This window comes from Choloepus didactylus, chromosome 8, assembly GCF_015220235.1.
Source record: "Choloepus didactylus isolate mChoDid1 chromosome 8, mChoDid1.pri, whole genome shotgun sequence".
NCBI lineage: Eukaryota > Metazoa > Chordata > Mammalia > Pilosa > Megalonychidae > Choloepus > Choloepus didactylus.
In genome coordinates, this window is record NC_051314.1 from 145,118,744 (window position 1) to 145,143,077 (window position 24,334).

Sequence of the window (24,334 nt, forward strand, 5' to 3'; positions counted from 1 at the left end):
AAAAAAAAAAAGAAAAAAAAAAGGATGGACCTTGAAGTTCAAAGTTGGGAGAAGAGTTCACACCGGGTTGGGGGAGGCTGAATCAGAGGAACTGGTCACAGCAAAGGCTCTCAGGGTTTTCTGTCCCTTCCTACCCCTCCTATCCCACCCTCACTCCCACTCCCTGCTGCTGTTGGACCCAGGCCATCCTCACACCTAAGGGCATGGGGCACCTACAGGTCGGGAAGAAGGAGCAAGGCTGCAGCCACTTTTGTGCAGACCCCTAGGCCATCCCCTCCCCTGGGAGCTCCCAGAGCTGCTGTGTTCACTGGGCTTGGGGGACCTGGAGCTCCAGAATCACCTGGGATCTGTCATCTCCAGATGTATTGGCTTCCATGACCTTTCCAGAAGGAAAGATGCAGACTCCTTCAGAGAAGACGGAGTTGCCCAGAGAGGCGAGACCATGAGAAATGTAGGGGGAAGGAGGCTGGGTGTACTTAGTCAGAGCCTCATCCTCAGCCCGAAGGAGTCCAGGCAGGTGTGTTGCATAGGACGACGTATTTAGGGCACTAAATCTCAGTGGTGTGGGGGGTGGTCTGAAGGGTGGACAAATGGCAGGAGACCCGGCCAGAGCCCCTGCAAGAGTCCAAGGCCTGGACTAGGGCAAGGGCTAAGGAGATGGAAATGATTACGGTGAATTAAATTTTTTTTTTTGACAAAAAATTGCTTTTATCTGGTTACCAAAGGTAAAGGGTGTTTTCCTGATGCTGCATGTCCCCTCCCATCCCTCAGTTTACACTCCCTTACTTTAAAGGGAAAAAATCAGCACATGCTCCGGAACTATTGTCAAGGAAGAAGAAAGAAATCCACTCCAAAATCTCCTAAGAATGCTCACGCAAACAAAAATATTGTGTGCACGTAGTAAGGAAAGTTTCATTTTCAGAAGAGGCTCTGAGCTCTTTTCTCTTCCTTGCCCCCAATCATCTGGAATGCCAAAAGTGTGTTGACTTCCAAAAATATGCAAGAAAACAATGGATAACTTTGCAGTTTTCACCATCAACCAGCCTAATTTTGGTCCCATTTTCTGTTAGATCCTATTTAAGATTATCTTTATTATATTGACGAGAAGAGAATAGTCAGAAACATGGGAAGGTCCTGGAAATCTGTTCAAGGATTTCATTTAATTTTAGAGACAAGGGCCACAGGCTCAGAAAGCTGTGCTGGAAGTGCACTGGTGGGGACAGCTGGTGGCGGGAAGACGGAGAGCCCAGGAATCTTCACTTCTAACTAATCCCTTCCAATCCAACTATGTTGGCCCACTCTTTGACTCATTTCAGAAAATTGGTATTATGGAAAGGACTGCTTTTTCTCAAACAATTGGTGAGCTCAGGGTTTCGACTCTGATCTCAACCCTACTGATGGCCCCTATAGGAGCACCTCTGGCTCCGGCCTCTCTTATTTCAAACTAAAGGCCAAACACATGCACTTCGTGTCCCAAAATACCCAAACCTAGCTCTTCCTCGCCTTGGACCCCAACACCTACTCCTCCTCTCCAGTCTCCCAACCTCCACTCAACACCCCAGTCCCTCCCCGTTACCTGAGCTTGGCCCTGGGGAGCAGGATGCACACAGGGAGGGAGAAGGAAACTTCCTTAGCCTACTGCATCTGTAGGATAACTGTAGGGCACTGGCATGTGGCAGGTGTCCCAGCCCTCACCTGCCCTGGAAGGTGCCAACTGCTCCTCTGCCAGCCAGAAACTTGAGATTAGTTTATATTTCCTGTGTTTCCTCCTCTCTCTGACCTCGCCCCCACTCATTCCCCAAGGCCTTCTGGTTTTGCCTGCTATTTCTCCAGCGTACACCTTTTTTCTAATATTTTCCTGACTGATCTCCTCCTTTGTGTCCAAATCAAATACTCTTCCCATATGCTCATAAGTCAGTGGTCTCAAAAGTACCTGAAGGTGTTGGGGTGTGTTGTGTGTGTGTGGGGGGGTACTTGTTAAAATGGAGATTCCTGAGCCAACCTCCGCAGAATGAAAAGCTGAGTCCTGGAATCTGCACATTTTTACAAGCACCTTCTGATGCTAAGATCTAGCCCTCCTCAAAACTCAGCTCCCGCTTGGTCCCCTCTGGGAGCCTTCCTTCACTCGGCTCACCATTCCTCCCCAGCACTCCACAAAACCCACACAGCCCTGCAACAGCCCATCAGAACTTTCCCCCCAAGGGCTGAACTGCTTCTGTGTCTGAACTCCAGCACTAAACTGGCTGCACAGGAGCAAGTTCTGTGTCTTTAGATCGGTGTCTTGGTCATTAGGACAGCACCAGGCACAGAGTAGGTGCTTAATAAGTGTAAATGGAACCAACAAGTATTCTGGGAATCAAGGTAGACACCAGGGCTTCGTAAGGAGAGAAGACTTTCAGGCACTCAGCCTCCACAGCCCCCTGAGGTGGCAGGCACCTGCCTGGTGGAGCACCTGGCTGTGCCGAGGACAGGGACGAGCGTGGACATCAGTGATTTGCAGGGATGGTGCAAGGTGCCATGCAGTTATTGAGCACTGGCTGTATTTCGGGCACTGTAAGTTAGTGCATATACATTAGCTAATTAAAAAAAAAATTGTTGTGGTAACATAGATCTAGCATAAAACTTGCCATTTTAACCCTTTTTGAGTGCACAATTCGATGGCATTCACTACATCCACAATATGATGGCACCATCACCACCATCCATCACAGAAACATTTTCATCACCCCAAACAGAAACTCTGACCCATTAAGCAATGACTCCCACCCCCCTTCCCCAGTCCCTGGTAACCTCTAGATTACTTTCTGCTTCTATGAATTTGCTTATTCTAGGTATTTCACAAAAATGGCATCATAGAATATTTGTCCTTTTGTGTCTGCTTGTTGTTCTCAAGCATGTTAACTAATTTTTAATGGGAACTGCTCTACAAGGTGGCCTTAGCTCTGTTTTATAGGGATTGATGTTGAAGCTCGAGGGGGATTCTCTCAGACCAGAAGGGGTGCTAAACCCACGTCCATGGGCTTTCGAAAGCTCACAGTCCCTGCCCTGTCCCAGCAGCATCTCCCTCCCACTCTCGGCCCCAGTCTTGCTCATGGAACACTGGGGCTGATACCTGATAAGGTTTGTTTGGGCTGTAGATGGAACCTGAGGTGCAGGGAAGGAAGCTTAACTGCTGCTGCCCGTCACCCCATCCTCCCCGGACCAACCCATATGGAACAGACGGGACGCTGGGGAAGGAGCAGAAACCCTATAGCTCTTGACTCCCCTGTGTGTGTATAACGACCCCACCCAGCTCATTCAGACTTTGATGCCAACTCCCCTTCACGCAAGGGGCCCCGAGAGGCAAAGCAGATGACAAACGTAAATACTGTGCTGAACATCTCACCGACTCCATCGCTGGCCTGCACGATAAGCTCAGAGCTAGGGAAGAGCTAAGAACGCCTCACCAGGTAGTCGTATTGGCTTCCACGGGGCAGAGTTTGGCACGTAAGCCTGCTTGGAGGCGGTGACCATCAGCTGGCTGCCCAGCTTGTACTGGAACTTGATGAAGGCGATGCCATCCGTCCCCGAGGTGCCGGAGGCGACAGGGACTTGGTTGATGAAAATCTCAATGAGCGCATCCGAGATGGGCTGGTGGGTGCTGGCGTCACTGATGTGCACCTTCAGAGTCACCTCTGGAGTAAGGAAAAAAGACCACAGAGAACAGCCGCCATGAGCCGGGAAACTTCAACCGCGATTCTGCTACAACCATGATAGGAACGTGTGAAGAAAACCTGGGTCCACACCCAAAATATGAATCATTTTAACCAGGGGAATTTTCTTCTTAGAGATCCCTTTTCACTTCACAGGATTTTGTATTTTCTTCCAAACCACTGCTTACTGCAAGCCACTTTGCTCTTCCCCAAAAACAAACAACCAATGGGAAAGCCCATCCCTCTGAGACACTGTGCAACAAACAACACTCCTGTTATCCTCCCCAGTGTTGCCGGCAAATGCTGCAAAAGCTCCAGCCAGAAGGACACACAGGCGCTAAGCTCTGCAGCCGTGTTCTCCAACAGTCCTGGCAGTCATGGATTAAGCCACCCAGGGTCTTTGTGCTGGTAGTCATGAAGCCTAGGCTGAAAAATAGTAAAAAATATCTTTAAAGGGGAAGGGCTTACAAGTGGGACAAGAGAAGACTAGAAGAAATAAAAAATAAAAAGTGACAGATTAGTCCAGTTAGTAATATGGACCAAACAGGTCAACAGAGATTCAATGTGGGAACTGGACAGAACAAACCAATGTTAAAAATTTAAAATGCAGTGGATAATTTTCAGTTATCCATGCAATAGATTTTTACTGAGCTGTTCCTCAGTGTCTAGGGCAGTGAGTGACTGTGTATACCTACAGCAGTGAAGAAGACAGATAATTGAGTGAAAGCTGGTGATAAACAGGCAAGTGCTATGTCTAAACGGAAGCCTGGTGCAGACACAAAGGAGACACTCATGGAACAGCATGTGCAAAGGCCCAGAGGCAAGAAAAAGCCATGTTTGTTGTAGAACCCAGGAAGGGTTCTGGAGAGCTGGATTCGGCATTTGAGGCGAAGGAGATGCAGTGAGAGACGAGGCTGGAGAGGTGGGTGGGGGCCAGATCAGTCAGGCTTTAAGGTGACCTAAAAGTTCTACTCTTCATCCTAAGGACAACGGAAGTGAGAACCACATCTGTGTTATAGAAATGTCTGCCTCTGGGTGGAGAGTGGATGGGGAGAGAGGTAAGGCTGAGACTGAGCATCCGGCTAAGAGGAAACGATGTGGGCCAGACTCCACAAGGCAGTGGACGTCAATTAAAAGACAACATGGAGGGACATTTCTGAGCTGTGTCGTGCTCCAACGAGCCCTTTCTGCATGGGTATGAAGAGCCCCAGATGGTACCCATGATGTTGAGTCCAGCCAGCCACCCACAGGCCTCAGATCTGAAAGCCCTATTGGTGCTTTAGGGTGGAGAGGTGGGACAAGGAGGGGAGGAACCCCAGATGACCAGGGGTTCTGGTTCCCATGGAGGGGGCTGGCTGGAGGGGATGGGGAGAATGGCCCCTCCTGATGAAGGCTGGGCCTGCAAGCTGTCTGGGGCTACACCCTTGAGTTCTACTGCAACCCACATGCTGGGTGTGAATCTCAGCTCCAATAAGCACTAGCCAGGTGGCCTCCAGAAGGTGCTCTGCCTCTGGGGCCTCAGTTTTCTTACCTGTAAACTGGGGGCAAGGGCAGCATATCTCACCGGAGGTCACTGGGCAGAGGCACTGTGCATTAGGAAAGAGTGAGCGCTCTGTAGACTTTGCTTCACTCCAGTCATTAGGACGGGAGGCACTCCCAGCTATAGCGTTTGAGGGTGCAGGGAAGGGGCACAGGCAAGGTAGCCGAGGCCCAGACACAGGGAAAACAAACGGGACAAGAATTTCTCCTGATTTGAGAAACACCACCTTGTAACCTGTCAACCACTCATCCTCTGACACTAAAGGAAACTTCCCAGGATGGCAAATTCTAGCTGGCCAGTCATTTTCCCCAAAGACCAACTCAATACATTTCTGCCTGGATGATAATCAAGGACAGCTTAAGAATCCCATACCTAGCTCCTACACATTTGCACTAGAGAAATCTCTCAAAACCTTTCACAAAGCAAAAGCAAATGGCACAGCCATGGAACACGGCTACTTCATACCCATGGAGAAGAAAACTATTATCAAGGGAGGGAGAAAGTCAACATCATGAAAATCATCGACATGATATTACAAAATGCATTTTATCCACTCCCTCCAATTTGATCACTTATCTTTAAAAAAATTTTATTGTAAGAACATATAAACAACTAAAAAATTCCCACTTTAACCACTTTCAAGGGTACCATTCACTGATATTAATTACATTCACAATGTTGTACTACCATTGCCACCATCCATTACCCCAACTTTTTCATCATCCCAAACAGAAACTCTGCACCCATTAAGCAACAGCTCTCCCTTCTCCCTCACCACCTCCGTGGCCCCTGGTAACCTGTAATCTACTTTCTGTCTCTGTGAATTTGCTTATTCTTGGTATTTCATATAAGCAAGATTATATAACATTTGTCTTCTTGAGTCTGGATTAGTGTTATCTTAATGCAGACTTGCAGGATGTACCACACACATGCATTTCCTTTTTAACTAGGGCTTCCTCCAGCCCGTGGTATACTAAATTATGCCATAAGTTAGCTCAGCTTTCATTAATATGCACATACCAGAATCCTTTAGAACAGGCACGTGAGAGGGTGGCTTTTGTAGGGCTGCACGGATAAGGAATATAATTTTATGGTAATGCAACATTTACCAACAATTGGGATCACAAGGCTTCTGCTTCCTCTTCCCTGTTGGCTGAGGCAGCTAATGCAGCTGAGATTTTGAAAAAGCTAAAGTCTTCATGAGTCAACCAAGAAAGAGGGACTTCTACGATCTTCAGCACACCAGCTTCTACCACTGGAATTTCTTCTAAGACAATGTGAGAAGCTTTGTTATATTCTGCAATTACATACTTCTGAAGAGATCACTTGGCTACTCCTTTTGGTGTGGTGGGATGTGGAAAAACGTTAGCACGGTTAGGTAATTATTACAGACCACTGGGGGATGATTTTTATAGAGCGGCACCTAGAGTTAGATTACCTGTAAACGGCAACCAGGAGAGCGATCTGATGACTAGGAACCACGACTCGCTAACACTACTCGCATTTTCCAGGTAAGAGGAAGAGCCTGTACATGGCCCCGAAACCCAAACATGCAGGAAGCTGTGTTTCTCCTTGTTCAGTGCGAGTCTGAGGGTCTTGCTAAGCTGGGGAACCTCCCTGCTACCGAGGCCTGGCAGGATTCTTTACTCCCTCCCTGCACACCCATCACCATGTTCTGATTTTGATTCCAAATGTGTGTCTCAGAACACACCTTTTTTCCCCACCCTTGTTGAAGCCTCCCTCTTCCAGGCCCTCTGCATCCATCACCCGCAAGGCTGCCCAGCCTCCGAACAAAACTGCCGCTGTGCTGTCATTCTTCCACCTGGACGCCAGGGGGAGCCATCCGAAATGCTGAGCTGACCACGGCCTGTCTCCCTCCATCCCTCCCTCACCTGCAGAGGTGCGGCAACTCTAGCCTGCCCCACTGCCTGTGCTTGTAGGCTCCACGAGCGAAGGCCATTTTTCACTCTTAGAGGGTTGGGAAAGAAAGAATAGCATTTCATGTCTCGTACAAATGACCAGAAATTCGAATTTCAGTATACGTCAATAAAGTTTTTTTAATGTTTAATTCACTTTTTTATTAAATAAGAGCAGGTGGAGGTTTATAGAAAACAATGCAGAAAGTACAGAGTTCCCACATATGTCCCACCACACACCCAATTTTCCTAGTATTTGCATTAAGGTGGAACATTTGTTAGGATTGATGAAACAATATTGTTATAATTATGCAGTTAACTATATTCCATATTTTACATTGTGGGTCATTTATTTTTTTAAAAGAAGTTTTATTCATATATATTCACATGGCATACAGTCCATCCAAAATGTACAATAAATGGCTTTTAGCATAATCAAAGATTTTGCATTCATCACCACCATCAATGTTAGAACATTTTCATTTCTCCAAAAAGAAATACCCCTTACCCTTTAGAGTCACTTCTCAATCCCTGTATCCTTCCCCAACCCTACATAACCACTAATCTAATTCTGTTTATAGACTGGATTACAATTACATTTTATGAAAATGGAATAATATAATATGTACTACTTTGTATCTGGTTTCTTTCACTTAGCATAATGTTTTTTTTTAATTAGAGAGATTGTAGGTTTATAGAAAAGTCATGTAAAAACTACAACATTCCCGTATATCCCCCTATTGTTGACACTTTGCATTAGCGTGGTACGTTTGTGACTATTGATGAAAGAACATTAAAATATTACTGTTAACTCTAGTCCACAGTTTACATTAGGTGTATTTTCCCCATATACTATCCTATTGTTAACACCCTATAATAGTGATGTACATTTGTTATAATTCATGAAAGAACATTCTTATATTTGTACTATTAATCACAGTTATCTTTCACAACAGGGTTCACTGTATTATACATCCCATATTTTCTTACAGATTTCCCTCTAGTTACATACATGAAAAATTCCCCTTTCAACCACATAACAAGCATAATTCAGCTGTTAATTACACTCACAATAATGTGCGATCACTACCACTCTCCATTTCCACTTGGAAAATTTGCAGTCAACTTAAACAGAAATTCTGCACAAATTAAGCATCAGCTCCCCATTCTCTACTCCCTGGTAACCTATATTCTAGATTCTTACTTTATGAGTTTGCTTATTATAATTAGTTCATATTAATGAGATCATACAATATTTGTCCTTTTATGTCTGCTTTACTTCACTTAACATTCACTTTCTGTTTTTCTAATAGTGGCCATCCTAATAGGTGTGAAATGATATCTCATTGTGGTTCTGATTTGCATTTCCCTAATAGCAACTGATGTTGAGCATCTTTTCATGTGCTTTTTAACCAATTGTATTTCCTCTTTGGAAAAATGTCTATTCAAGTCTTTTGCCCATTTTTTAAATTGGATTGTTTACCTTTTTTATTGTTGAGTTGTAGTATTTCTTTATATATTCTGAATGTTAAACCCTTACTGGATATGCAGCTTGCAAATATTTTCTTCCATTGAGTAGGCTGCCTTTCACTTTCTTGACAAAGTCCTTTGAAGCAGAAAAGTTTTTAATTCACTTTTTTTTTTGCTGCTCATACTTTGGATGTAAAGACTAAGAAATCATTTCCTACCACAAGATCTTGAAGATACTTCCCTACATTTTCTTCTAGGAGTTTTATGGTCCTGGTTCTTATACAGAGGTCTTTGATCCATTTTAAATTAAATTTTTGTACGTGAATGTGAGATGGGGTCCTCTTCATTCTTTTGCATATGGATATCCAGTTCTCCCAGCATTATTTGCTGAAGAGACTGTTCTGTCCCAGTTGAGTGGACTTGGAAGCCTTGTCAAATATCAATTGGCCATAGATGTGAGGGTCTCTTTCTGAACTCTTAATCTGATTCCATTGGTTAATTCGATTCCATTGGTCAATATATCTTTTCTTATGCCAGTACCATGGCGTTTTGACCACTGTAGCTTTAGTACAAGTTTAACGTCAGGACATGTAATTTCTCCAAATTCATTCTTCTTTTTCAAGACATTTTTTTGGCTGTTTGGGGCCTCTTACCCTTCCAAATAAATTTAATAATTGGCTTTTGCATTTCTGCAAAGTAGGCCATTGGAATTTTGGTTGGGACTGCATTGACTCTGTAAATCAATCTGGGAAGAATTGATATCTTATCAATATTTAGTCTTCAGTTCATGAATGTGGAATGTTCTTTAATTTATTGAGGCCCTCTTTGATTTCTTTTAATAATGTTTTATAGTTCTCTGTGTATAAGTCTTTACATCCTTGGTTAAAAGTTTTTCTTAGATACTTGATTCTTTTAGTTGCTATTGTAAATGGATTTTTTTCTGAATTTCCTCGATTGCTCATTACTAATGTATAGAAACACTAGTGGTTTTTGTGTGTTGATCTTCTATCCCACCACTTTCCTGAACTTGTTTACTAGCTCTAGTAACTTTGTTGGAAATTTTCTGGGATTTTCTATATATAGGATCATGTCGTCTGCAAATAAAGTTTTACTTCTTGTTTTCTTCTTTCTTTCCTGAACTTATTAATTAGCTCTAGTAACTTTGTTGGAGATTTTCTGGAACTTACTATATATAGGATCATGTCATCTACAAATAGTTAAAGTTTTACTACTTCTTTCTTTTCCAGGACGCTGGAATTTGTCAAATGACTTTTCTGTGTCAATCAAGATGATCATGTGGCTTTTCCCCTGAGAATTGTTAATGTGCTGTATTACATTAGTTCGTTTTCTTGTGTCGAAACACTGTGGCATACTTGGAATAAAACCCACTTGATTGTGTATGCTTCTTTTAACATGCTGTTGGATTCAATTTATAAGTGTTTTTGTTGAGGATTTTTGCATCTATATTCATTAGAAAATTGGTCTATGATTTTCATTTCTTGTAATATCTTTATCTGGCTTTGGTATTAGGGTGATGTTGGCTTTATAGAATGAATTAGGTAGTGTTCCCTCCTCTGTAATTTTTTTGGAAGAGTTTGAGCAGGATTGGTTAATTATTCTTGGAATGATTTGTAAAATTCACCTGTGAGGCCATCTGTTACTGGGCTTTTTTGGTTCAGAGGTTTCTGATAACTGATTCAGTTGGTCTGTTGAAGTCTTCTATTTCTTCTAGAGTAAGTTTAAGCTGTGTGTTTCTAGGACTCTGTCCATTTCATCTAGGCTGTCTAATTTATTGGAATACAGTTGTTCATATTATCCTCATCTGATTGTATTTCTATGGGGTCAGTAGTAATGTATCCCTCTCATTTCTGATTTTATTTGTTTGCATGTTCTCTCTCTTTTCATTTTTTTCTTTGTCAGTTTAGCTGAGGGTTTGTCAATTTCATTGATCTTCTCACAGAACCAACTTTTGGATTTGTTAATTCTTTCTCTGTTTTTTGTTGTTGTTCTCAATTTCACTTAATTCTGCTCTAATCTTTGTTATTTCTTTCTTTCTGCTTGCTTTGGGATTAGTTTGGTGTTCTTTTTCTAGTTCCTCCAGTTGTGCAGTTAGGTCTTTGATTTTAGCTCTTTCTTCTTTTTTTTAATGTAGGTGTTTAGGGATATAAATTTCCCTCTCAACACTGCCTTTGCTGCATCCCATAGGTGTTGATATGTTGTGTTCTCATTTTCACTTAATCTCGAGATATTAATGATTTCCCTTGCAATTTCTTCTTTGACTCACTGATTTTTTAAGAGTGTGGTGCTTAACCTCCATATATTTGTGAAAATTTCAGTTCCCCACCTGTTATTTATTTTCAGCTTCATTAGATTTTGGTCAGAGAAAGTGCTTTGTTTAATTTCAATCTTTTTAAATTTATTGAGACCTGTTTTGTGACCCAACATGTGGTCTACCCTGGAGAAAGATCCATGAGCACTTGAGAAGAAAGTATACCCTGCTATTTTGGGGTGCAATATTCTGTAAATGTCCCTTGGATCTAGTTCATTAATCATATTATTCAAGTTCTCTATTTTCTTATCCACCATCTGTATAGATGTACTATCTATTGATGAGAGTGTTATATTGAAGTCCCCAAATATTATTGCAGAGAGGTCTATTTCTCTCTTGCCAGTGTTTGCATTATGTATTTTGTGGCACCTGGTTAGGTACATAAACATTTATGATTGTTATTTCTTCATGGTGGGTTGCCCCTTTTATTAATACATTGTGTCTTTGTCTCTTGTAACAGTTTTGCATTTAAAGTCTCTTTTGTCCAATATTTGTAAAGCTTCCCCAGCTCTTTCTTGGTTACTGTTTGCAAGGAATATGTTTTTCCAACCTTTCACTTTCAACCTGTTGTGTCTTTAGGTCTAAGGTGAGTCCCTTGTAGATGGCATATAGATGGATTATACTTTTTACCCAGTCTGCCAATCTATGTCTTTTGATTGCAGAGTTTAGTCCATTAATGCTCAATTTATCACTGTAAAGGCAGTACTTCAACCATTTTATCCTTTGGTTTTTATATGTCATATCTTATATTGTCTCTCTTTATACTCTTCTAGTTACTCTTACTGATAATGCTCATTTCTTTCCTCTCCTCCAAGTCCCTTTCTCTGGTCTTTCCCCTTAAGTCTGCAGAACTCCCATTAGTATTTCTTGTAGGGTAGGTCTCTTGTTGATGAACTCTCTCAGTTTGTTTATCTGTGAATATGTTAAACTCTCCCTCATTTTTAACGGACAGTTTTGCTAGATAAGGAATTCTTGGCTGGCAGTTTTTCTCTTTCAGTACCTTAAGTATATCATACCACTGCCTTCTTGCCTCCATGGTTTCTGATCTGAAATCAGCACTTAGTCTTATTGTAATTCCCTTGTATGTGGCAAATCTCTTTTCTCTTGTTGCTTGCAGGATTCTCTCCTCATCTTTGGCATTTCACATTCTGATTAATATTTGTTTTGCAGTGGGTCTATTAAGATTTATTCTGTTTGGAGTATGTTGTGCTTCTTGGACATGGATACTTATGCCTTTCATAAGAGATGGGAAATTTGGGGCCATTATTTCCTAAAATATTCTTTCTGCCCCCTTTCCCTTCCCTTCGCCTTCTGGGACACCCATGACATGTAAGTTTGTGTACTACATGCTATCATTCAAATCCTTGATACCCTGTTCAATTTTTCCATTCTTTTCTTTATCTGTTCTTCTATCTGTCAGATTTAAATTGTCTTGTCTTCTAATTCCCTGATTCTTTGTTCTGCTTGTTCAAATATGCTATTGTATGCATCTAATGTACTTTAATCTCTCCTATTGTGCCTTCATTCCTATAATTTCTATGTTTCTTTTCATACTTTTGTATCCTTCTTTATGCTCAATTAGTGTCTTCTTAATATCCTTTATCTCTTTATGAATATTTTCCTTCATTTCTTTGAATTGATTTTAGAGATTTGTTCGACTATCTTTGATTGGTTGTTCCAAATTCTGTGTCCCCTCTGAAGTTTAATTTGTTCATTTTTTGGGCCTTATGTTCCTGTTTCTTATAATCTGGGCTTGCAATTTTTTGCTGATATCTAAGCTTCTGATTATCTTGATGAGTATACTCTGAACATTAGTTTCTCTCTCTTGTGTAAGCTTTTATTGTTGATTGGCTTTGTGTTAAAGCTCTTCTTTGACACTTGGTTCAACTTCTTCTAGACCTTTAGAATTGCTTATCTAATCCGATTTTTTCAGCTCTTCTTCATCTGATTCTTGCCCTAGGTATGGGATACAATTTTTAAGATGCAATTGTTTCACCGCAGAAGAAAGCTTCTTTTCCTCTGTTCCTTCTCCAGGAATCTTGATCTGTTCTATTTGTTTTTGTTTTGCCTGTATAGCTTTTCTTACATTCTTTTTTTTTTGCCTCTTGCTGCTTTTTCCTGGATGGCAAATTCTGGGAGGAGTGTCAGCCTGGAGGAGACTTTCCCAAGTCAGTATTTGCCAGGCAAAACAGGGTCAGGGACCCATGAAGGGGATTCAGGCTAGCTGCAAAGAATCCTGGGAGAAGGGTCAGGAAAGACATCAAAAAGCATTTTTGAAGGCTTCCCAAAGATGCACTTCCCTGGCCTGCCCAGCAGATGGCACCCTTCAGCACACTGTTCCTTGCAGCCCTATGGAGGCACAGTGTCCTTAAACCTCCACTAACTCACACCTGTCAGGCGTGGGGTTGAAACAATGGCCACATCGGTCCCTCTCCGGAGCAGGCTGAAATAGCAGTTTAGGGTGGGACCCAGCAATCCAGATTTGCAGATCCAAAGCCGTGATCAGTTCTCAGCCGTGTCCTCCCATCCCCATTCTTGGGGAATGTAATTTCCACATCCCTCTCCACCTGCAGCAGGCAGCCAGGGACTGGACCCCAAGGCGGGTCACCTCGTGAGTAGGGGATGGGTGCTGGTGGCCACTGTGGAGCGAGCTGCTCACAGTTCTTTACTGCTGTTTCTCAGTCTCTTCATCCTGCTCTCCCTAGATGCTGTTCAAGGCTCCCCTGGCCTCTGGAGCCCCAGAACAGTTGTTCCAGACAGTTCCTGCCTGTCCACTAGCTGTTATGGAGGAGGAGTGAGTCCTGGAGCTCCTGATCTGCCATCTTCCCTGAAGTCCCCACCACCACCACCAATAAGGTTTTATTGGCACACAGCCATGCCCAGTCATCTGCACATGGTCTGTGGCTGCTTTTGTGCTGCAGTGGTGGAGTTCAGTAGTTGCGATAGGGTTCATATGGCTTGCAAAGCCCAAAATGTTTACTACTGGCCATTTAAGGAAAAATTTTGCCAATCTCTGACCAGAGGGTGCATTTGAATGCCCCACAGCCCTCCAGGTTCAGGCTCCCCTGCCTACATACTTCCCACTGTCCCTGGACATGGTTGCACAGTTTTTTCTTTTCCTTCCTCCCGCTGCTTATCATCTTTGCAGGAAATGTCTTTCTACATGTTTACTTTCATTTTGCTAGTTCCTGTTCATTCTTCAAAAGTCCCAGTTAAGGTTTATTCAAGCAACTGTTCATGATTCACTAGCCCCTCCTTAAATTTGGTTAGAGGCCCCTTATCTTTGCTCCCACAAACTCCTTTCTAAACACAGATTGACTCATGCTGCTCCTCTTTTCCTTCCTTTTCCACCAACATTTATTTTAGGCTACATGTTGGGGACTGAATCACGTCCCCCACAAAGGGCATGTTTGGGTACCAACTCCTGGTCCTATGGGTGCGAACCCTTTTGTAAACAGGACCTGTGAAGATGTTATTAGTTAAGGTGCCTAAACTGAATGAGGGTGGGTCTTAATCCAATGTGGCTGGAGTCCTTATAAGCAAAGGAAATTGGGCATGGAAGGAGAAGCCACCAGAGCAGCCAGAAGATGGAACTCAATGGAACCCAGAAGAGAAAGGAGAAGATGCCACCATGTGCATTGCCATGTGATGGAAAAGCCAAGGAGCCCCAATGATTGCCCAACAACCAGAAGATATGGACCCCTGGGAGGAAGCAAGCCTTCCAGCCTCTGAAACCATGAGCCAATAATTTCTTGTTGTTAAGCCGACCCTTTGTGTGGTATTTGTTTTAGTAGGTGGGAAACTAAAACAGCTACTATGTGGGTATACAGTGGCGATCAAAGAAGACAAAGGTCTCACCCTGAGGAGCTTTTGGTTTTATCTTAAAACTGAATAATAATATAAAAACTGAAAATGAATACCAAAGCATAATTATGAGCTGGGAAAAGTGCCCAGAGAAAAGCCAGATACTGCAAGAGAGCCTAACAGTATGTGTGTGTGTTTGGGGGTTGGGGTGGGGGGCTGCTACTTCCAAGGGGATGTTTGGGGGTTGGGGGGGGACTTTCCAAGGAAGTGTCTTTTAAGTTCAGGCCTAAAGGATGCACAGGAGCCAGGGAATAAAATCTGAGGGCTGGAGCTCTGTGCTTAAGCCCCCATGTCTAACGGTCCAGCCCACTCACTTAACACTCTTTAGAAGGCCTGTGAGCCCCTCCAGAATCAAGTCTCATTTCTAAAATTCATTTTTGTAACCTTGAAGCCTAGCCTGGTACCAAGAGCCAGCTGGGATTCAGTAAAAGTTTGCAAAACGAATGAACGCTGGAGTAGAACTAACCACCTTCTAATGCCAGTAGCTGGGTGTGGGCATTTAAATGTAAGCCTAGGCGAATTAAAACAAAACAGAACCAAAACCTGAGTTCCTCAGTCACACCAGGCACTTCCAGGTTCCCAACAGCCGTGCAAGCTGGGGGTCCCCACGCTGGATGGCACAGAGAGAATGTCTCCATGTTCCATAAGACAGCACTGATAACGTACTACAAACTCTCATCTTGGGATCTGTGTCAAGAGCGTAGGGCATCCAAATGGCTCAGTGAACTCCCGGGAACATCCACCTGAGCATGACTGAAGCGGGGCCAAGCAGGCCTTGTGGATTAAACTCCACTCCAAGGCCTTCCCGTGGCTCAGAAGGATTGACCCCATCAAATGACCTTCTGCCCTCATTTCCCACACTTTCCCCCATTCAGGGAATATGGAGGAGTGCGGGGCTCCCCGAGCCTGCTTCGTGCTGACTGCGTCCTCACTGGCACGCTGTTTCCCCAGACACCTCTCCTCGTGGCAACTCCCTCACCTCCTGAAACCTCTGCTCAAATGTCACCTCCTCAAGGAGACCCACACTGCCCAAAAAGAGTACAAGGAACCAAGGAACCCATAAACAAGTTTCAGATATCATCAACTTTCTGTCAATCTTGTTTCATCTATTCTCCTCCCCAACCCGGTTTTTCTTTGTTGCTCTTGTTTTGTTTTGTTTTGTTTGTTTGGGTTTTTTTGCTGGAGCATTTTGAAGCAAATCCCAGACATCATATTATTTCCACATAAATATTGCAGTTTACTACTCTACAAAATGAAGACTTTTGAAAAACATAACCAAATGCCATTGTCATATCCAATTAAAGTATCAATAACGTTATATCATATAATACTCAGTGTTCAATTTTCTCTGATTGTCTAAAAAATTTTTTTCTTTTACAATTCTGACCATTCTATCTAGAATATTGATACTGAACCCACCCTGCACTTCCAATATTATCCTGCCTTGCCTTTCCTTTTATCTATGACACTTACCAATTCTAACATGCTGATAATTTATATGCTTGTTAATGGTCTCACTCTGCCAGAATATAAGCAATGAGAGCTATTTTGCCTGTCCCTTTGGCTTCTTCATTTATGTATCCCAACCTAAATGCTTGACACATAGTAGGCACTCAATAAATATGAAAAATAAATCGCAAATAGGCATTTCTGGATATCATCTCGTACATGGCCTAAATATCCCTGGTTTTTTGTTCCATTTATTTCATATTCACCATTGTTTTAAGCAGCTATCGAAATTGATTTGAAAAGCATTAATCAATTCTGTGATTGAAAACTAATCAACAGCAATTAATTAACTATTATCAGAGAATAATTAACTGCAATTAACCAGGAAACATTTGTTGATCAGCTACTGTATGCTTAGGTACTGTCAGGTACTGTGGGAGATTAATAAAAGAAGGGGGAAAAATATGGCCATCGCTTTCAAGGAATTCACTGTTTTGTGTTTTTTTTCTCTTATGATTTTTTTTTTTATTGAGATTGTTCACAAACCATACAATTATCCAAAGGTCCAAAGTGTACAATCAATTGCCCACGGTACCATCATACAGCTGTGCATCCATCACCACAATTTTTTTTTCAATTTTTAGAACATTTTCATTACTCCAGAAAAGAAATAAAGACAAAAAAAGGAAACTCAAATCCTTGCATACCCCTAACCACCCCCCTTCCATTAATGATTCATAGTATTGGTATAGCACATTTGTTACTGTTGATGAATGAATGTTAAAATACTACTAACTGTAGTATAAAGTTTGCAATAGGTATATATTTTTTTCCTATATTCCCCTCTATTATTAACTTCTAGTTATAGTGTCCTATATTTGCTCTAGTTCAGGAGAGAGATTTCTAATATTTGTACAGTTAATCATGGACACTGTCCACCACAAGATTCACTGTTTTATACATTCCCATCTTTTAACCTCCAACTTTCCTTCTGGTGACATGCGTGACTCTGAGCTTCCCCTTTCCACCACCTTCACACACCATTCAGCACTGTTAGTCATTCTTACAGTAACGTGCTACTGTCACCTCTGTCCACTTCCAAACATTTAAGTACAATCTAGTTGAACATTCTGCTCATAATAAGCAACCACTCCCCATTCTTTAGCCTCATTCTATATTCTGATAACTTATATTTCACGTCTATGAGTTTACATATTATAACTAGTTCATATCAGTGAGACTCTGCAATATTTGTCCTTATGTGTCTGTCTTATTTCATTCAACATAGTGCCCTCAAGTTTTCTCCATCAACCCATTTTTTAAAGATGGTTTTGTTCACACACCAAACATTCCACCCTAAGTAAATAATCGATGGTTCCCTGTATAGTCACATATTTATGTATTCACCACCATCATCACTATCTATATAAGGATATCTCCATTTCTTCCACAAAGAAGGAGGAAGAGTCAAAGAAGGCAGAGAGAGGCGGGGCAAGATGGCAGACTGGTGAGCTGTAAGTTTTAGTTACTCCTCCAGGAAAGTAGGTAAAAAGCCAGGAACTGCGTGGACTGGACACCACAGAGCAATCTGTCTTGGGGCATACTTCATACAACACTCATGAAAACGTGGAACTGCTGAGATCAGCGAAATCTGTAAGTTTTTGCGGCCAGGGGACCCGCGCCCCTCCCTGCCAGGCTCAGTCCTGGGGGAGGAGGGGCTGTCAGCTCCGGGAAGGAGAAGGGAGAACTGCAGTGGCTGCTCTTATTGGAAACTCATTCTACTGATTCAAACTCCAACCATAGATAGACTGAGACCAGACACCAGAGACTCTGAGAGCAGCCAGCCCAGCAGAGAGGAGACAGGCATAGAAAAAAAACAACACGAAAAACTCCAAAATAAAAGCAGAGGATTTTTGGAGTTCTGGTAAACACAGAAAGGGGAAGGGCGGAGCTCAGGCCTTGAGGCGCATATGCAAATCCCGAAGCAAAGCTGATCTCTCTGCCCTGTGGACCTTTCCTTAATGGCCCTGGTTGCTTTGTCTATTAGCATTTCAATAACCCATTAGATCTCTGAGGAGGGCCGTTTTTTTTTTTGTTTTGTTTTTTTTAAATCCTTTTTTCTTTTTCTAAAACAATTACTCTAAGAAGCCCAATACAGAAAGCTTCAAAGAATTGCAATTTGGGCACGTCAAGTCAAGAGCAGAACTAAGAGAGCTCTGAGACAAAATGCAATAATCCAGTGGCTGAGAAAATTCACTAAACAACACAACTTCCCAAGAAAAGGGGGGTGTCTGCTCACAGCCACCATCCTGGTGGACAGGAAACACTCCTGCCCATCGCCAGCCCCATAGCCCAGAGCTGCCCCAGACAACCCAGTGTGACGGAAGTGCTTCAAATAACAGGCACACACCACAAAACTGGGCGTGGACATTAGCCTTCCCTGCAACCTCAGCTGAATGTCCCAGAGCTGGGAAGGTGGAGCAGTGTGAATTAACAAAGCCCCATTCAGCCATCATTTGAGCAGACTGGGAGCCTCCCTACACAGCCCAGCAGCCCAGAACTGCCCTGGGAGGACGGCACTCACCTGTGACATAGCACAGTCATCCCTCAACAGAGGACCCGGGGTGCACAGCCTGGAAGAGGGGCCCACTTGCAAGTCTCAGGAGCCATACGCCAATACCAAAGACTTGTGGGTCAGTGGCAGAGACAAACTGTGGCAGGACTGAACTGAAGGTTTAGACTATTGCAGCAGCTTTAAAACTCTAGGATCATCAGGAAGATTTGATTGTTAGGGCCACCCCCCCTCCCCGACTGCCCAGAAACATGCCCCACATACAGGGCAGGCAACACCAACTACACACGCAAGCTTGGTACACCAATTGGGCCCCACAAGACTCACTCCCCCACTCACCAAAAAGGCTGAGCAGGGGAGAACTGGCTTGTGGAGAACAGGTGGCTCGTGGACGCCACCTGCTGGTTAGTTAGAGAAAGTGTACTCCACGAAGCTGTAGATCTGATAAATTAGAGATAAGGACTTCAATAGGTCTACAAACCCTAAAAGAACCCTATCAAGTTCAGCAAATGCCACGAGGCCAAAAACAACAGAAAATTATAAAGCATATGAAAAAACCAGACGATATGGATAACCCAAGCCCAAGCACCCAAATCAAAAGACCAGAAGAGACACAGCACCTAGAGCAGCTACTCAAAGAACTAAAGATGAACAATGAGACCATAGTACGGGATATGAAGGAAATCAAGAAGACCCTAGAAGAGCATAAAGAAGACATTGCAAGACTAAATAAAAATATGGATGATCTTATGGAAATTAAAGAAACTGTTGACCAAATTAAAAAGATTCTGGACACTCATAGTACAAGACTAGAGGAAGTTGAACAACGAATCAGTGACCTCGAAGATGACAGAATGGAAAATGAAAGCATAAAAGAAAGAATGGGGAAAAAAATTGAAAAACTCGAAATGGACCTCAGGGATATGATAGATAATATGAAACGTCCGAATATAAGACTCATTGGTGTCCCAGAAGGGGAAGAAAAGGGTAAAGGTCTAGGAAGAGTATTCAAAGAAATTGTTGGGGAAAACTTCCCAAATCTTCTAAACAACATAAATATACAAATCATAAATGCTCAGCGAACTCCAAATAGAATAAATCCAAATAAACCCACTCCGAGACATATACTGATCACACTGTCAAACATAGAAGAGAAGGAGCAAGTTCTGAAAGCAGCAAGAGAAAAGCAATTCACCAGATACAAAGGAAACAGCATAAGACTAAGTAGTGACTACTCAGCAGCCACCATGGAGGCGAGAAGGCAGTGGCACGATATATTTAAAATTCTGAGTGAGAGGAATTTCCAGCCAAGAATACTTTATCCAGCAAAGCTCTCCTTCAAATTTGAGGGAGAGCTTAAATTTTTCACAGACAAACAAATGCTGAGAGAATTTGCTAACAAGAGACCTGCCCTACTGGAGATACTAAAGGGAGCCCTACAGACAGAGAAACAAAGACAGGACAGAGAGACTTGGAGAAAGGTTCAGTACTAAAGAGATTCGGTATGGGTACAATAAAGGATATTAATAGAGAGAGGGGAAAATATGGCAAACATAAACCAAAGGATAAGATGGCCGATTCAAGAAATGCCTTCACGGTTTTAACGTTGAATGTAAATGGATTAAACTCCCCAATTAAAAGATATAGATTCGCAGAATGGATCAAAAAAAATGAACCATCAATATGTTGCATACAAGAGACTCATCTTAGACACAGGGACACAAAGAAACTGAAAGTGAAAGGATGGAAAAAAATATTTCATGCAAGCTACAGCCAAAAGAAAGCAGGTGTAGCAATATTAATCTCAGGTAAAATAGACTTCAAATGCAGGGATGTTTTGAGAGACAAAGAAGGCCACTACATACTAATAAAAGGGGCAATTCAGCAAGAAGAAATAACAATCTTATTTTATTAGTAAATGTCTATGCACCCAATCAAGGTGCCACAAAATACATGAGAGAAACACTGGCAAAACTAAAGGAAGCAATTGATGTTTCCACAATAATTGTGGGAGACTTCAACACATCACTCTCTCCTATAGATAGATCAACCAGACAGAAGACCAATAAGGAAATTGAAAACCTAAACAATCTGATAAATGAATTAGATTTAACAGACATCTACAGGACATTACATCCCAAATCACCAGGATACACATACTTTTCTAGTGCTCACGGAACTTTCTCCAGAATAGATCATATGCTGGGACATAAAACAAGCCTCAATAAATTTAAAAAGATTGAAATTATTCAAAGCACATTCTCTGACCACAATGGAATACAATTAGAAGTCAATAATCATCAGAGACTTAGAAAATTCACAAATACCTGGAGGTTAAACAACACACTTCTAAACAATCAGTGGGTTAAAGAAGAAATAGGAAGAGAAATTGCTAAATATATAGAGATGAATGAAAATGAGAACACAACATACCAAAACCTATGGGATGCAGCAAAAGCAGTGCTGAGGGGGAAATTTATAGCACTAAACGCATATATTAAAAAGGAAGAAAGAGCCAAAATCAAAGAACTAATGGATCAACTGAAGAAGCTAGAAAATGAACAGCAAACCAATCCTAAACCAAGTAGAAGAAAAGAAATAACAAGGATTAAAGCAGAAATAAATGACATAGAGAACAAAAAAACAATAGAGAGGATAAATATCACCAAAAGTTGGTTCTTTGAGAAGATCAACAAGATTGACAAGCCCCTAGCTAGACTGACAAAATCAAAAAGAGAGAAGACCCATATAAACAAAATAATGAATGAAAAAGGTGACATAACTGCAGATCCTGAAGAAATTAAAAAAATTATAAGAGGATATTATGAACAACTGTATGGCAACAAACTGGATAATGTAGAAGAAATGGACAATTTCCTGGAAACATATGAACAACCTAGACTGACCAGAGAAGAAATAGAAGACCTCAACCAACCCATCACAAGCAAAGAGATCCAATCAGTCATCAAAAATCTTCCCACAAATAAATGCCCAGGGCCAGATGGCTTCACAGGGGAATTCTACCAAACTTTCCAGAAAGAACTGACACCAATCTTACTCAAACTCTTTCAAAACATTGAAAAAAATGGAACACTACCTAACTCATTTTATGAAGCTAACATCAATCTAATACCAAAACCAGGCAAAGATGCTACAAAAAAGGAAAACTACCGGCCAATCTCCCTAATGAATATAGATGCAAAAATCCTCAACAAAATACTTGCAAATCGAATCCAAAGACACATTAAAAAAATCATACACCATGACCAAGTGGGGTTCATTCCAGGCATGCAAGGATGGTTCAACATAAGAAAAACAATCAATGTATTACAACACATTAAAAACTCGAAAGGGAAAAATCAATTGATCATCTCAATAGATGCTGAAAAAGCATTTGACAAAATCCAACATCCCTTTTTGATAAAAACACTTCAAAAGGTAGGAATTGAAGGAAACTTCCTCAACATGATAAAGAGCATATATGAAAAACCCACAGCCAGCATAGTACTCAATGGTGAGAGACTGAAAGCCTTCCCTCTAAGATCAGGAACAAGACAAGGATGCCCGCTGTCACCACTGTTATTCAACATTGTGCTGGAAGTGCTAGCCAGGGCAATCCGGCAAGACAAAGAAATAAAAGGCATCCAAATTGGAAAAGAAGAAGTAAAACTGTCATTGTTTGCAGATGATATGATCTTATATCTAGAAAACCCTGAGAAATCGACGATACACCTACTAGAGCTAATAAACAAATTTAGCAAAGTAGCGGGATACAAGATTAATGCACATAAGTCAGTAATGTTTCTATATGCTAGAAATGAACAAACTGAAGAGACACTCAAGAAAAAGATACCATTTTCAATAGCAACTAAAAAAATCAAGTACCTAGGAATCAACTTAACCAAAGATGTAAAAGACCTATACAAAGAAAACTACATAACTCTACTAAAAGAAATAGAAGGGGACCTTAAAAGATGGAAAAATATTCCATGTTCATGGATAGGAAGGCTAAATGTCATTAGGAAAGATGTCAATTCTACCCAAACTCATCTACAGATTCAATGCAATCCCAATCAAAATTCCAACAACCTACTTTGCAGACTTGGAAAAGCTAGTTATCAAATTTATTTGGAAAGGGAAGATGCCTCGAATTGCTAAAGACACTCTAAAAAAGGAAAACGGAGTGGGAGGACTTACACTCCCTGACTTTGAAGCTTATTATAAAGCCACAGTTGCCAAAACAGCATGGTACTGGCACAAAGATAGACATATAGATCAATGGAATCGAATTGAGAATTCAGAGATAGACCCTCAGATCTATGGCCGACTGATCTTTGATAAGGCCCCCAAAGTCACCGAACTGAGCCATAATGGTCTTTTCAACAAATGGGGCTGGGAGAGTTGGATATCCATATCCAAAAGAATGAAAGAGGACCCCTACCTCACCCCCTACACAAAAATTAACTCAAAATGGACCAAAGATCTCAATATAAAAGAAAGTACCATAAAACTCCTAGAAGATAATGTAGGAAAACATCTTCAAGACCTTGTATTAGGAGGCCACTTCCTAGACTTTACACCCAAAGCACAAGCAACAAAAGAGAAAATAGATAAATGGGAACTCCTCAAGCTTAGAAGTTTCTGCACCTCAAAGGAATTTCTCAAAAAGGTAAAGAGGCAGCCAACTCAATGGGAAAAAATTTTTGGAAACCATGTATCTGACAAAAGACTGATATCTTGCATATAGAAAGAAATCCTACAACTCAATGACAATAGTACAGACAGCCCAATTATAAAATGGGCAAAAGATATGAAAAGACAGTTCTCTGAAGAGGAAATACAAATGGCCAAGAAACACATGAAAAAATGTTCAGCTTCACTAGCTATTAGAGAGATGCAAATTAAGACCACAATGAGATACCATCTAACACTGATTAGAATGGCTGCCATTAAACAAACAGGAAACTACAAATGCTGGAGGGGATGTGGAGAAATTGGAACTCTTATTCATTGTTGGTGGGACTGTATAATGGTTCAGCCACTCTGGAAGTCAGTCTGGCAGTTCCTTAGAAAACTAGATATAGAGCTACCATTCGATCCAGCGATTGCACTTCTCAGTATATACCCGGAAGATCGGAAAGCAGTGACACGAACAGATATCTGCACGCCAATGTTCATAGCAGCATTATTCACAATTGCCAAGAGATGGAAACAACCCAAATGTCCTTCAACAGATGAGTGGATAAATAAAATGTGGTATATACACACGATGGAATACTACGCGGCAGTAAGAAGGAACGATCTGGTGAAACATATGACAACATGGATGAACCTTGAAGACATAATGCTGAGCGAAATAAGCCAGGCACAAAAAGAGAAATATTATATGCTACCACTAATGTGAACTTTGAAAAATGTAAAACAAATGGTTTATAATGTAGAATGTAGGGGAACTAGCAGTAGAGAGCAATTAAGGAAGGGGGAACAATAATCCAAGAAGAA

The 24,334-nt window shown here is 41.7% G+C and overlaps 1 protein-coding gene across 3 annotated transcripts in view; it reads right to left on the reverse strand.

Moving 5' to 3' along the window:
• The window catches only part of FAM171A1 (family with sequence similarity 171 member A1), a 152,155-nt gene that overhangs the window by 60,628 nt on the left and 67,193 nt on the right, over positions 1-24,334 (reverse strand). For 2 of the 3 annotated variants that reach the window (XM_037845756.1, XM_037845755.1), the window contains exon 2: positions 3,447-3,674. In XM_037845756.1, the coding sequence (XP_037701684.1) occupies positions 3,447-3,674 (228 nt within the window). Of the gene's footprint in view, positions 1-3,385; positions 3,675-24,334 lie in introns of those variants that run through there. The other variant, XM_037845758.1, reaches the window with a different exon arrangement.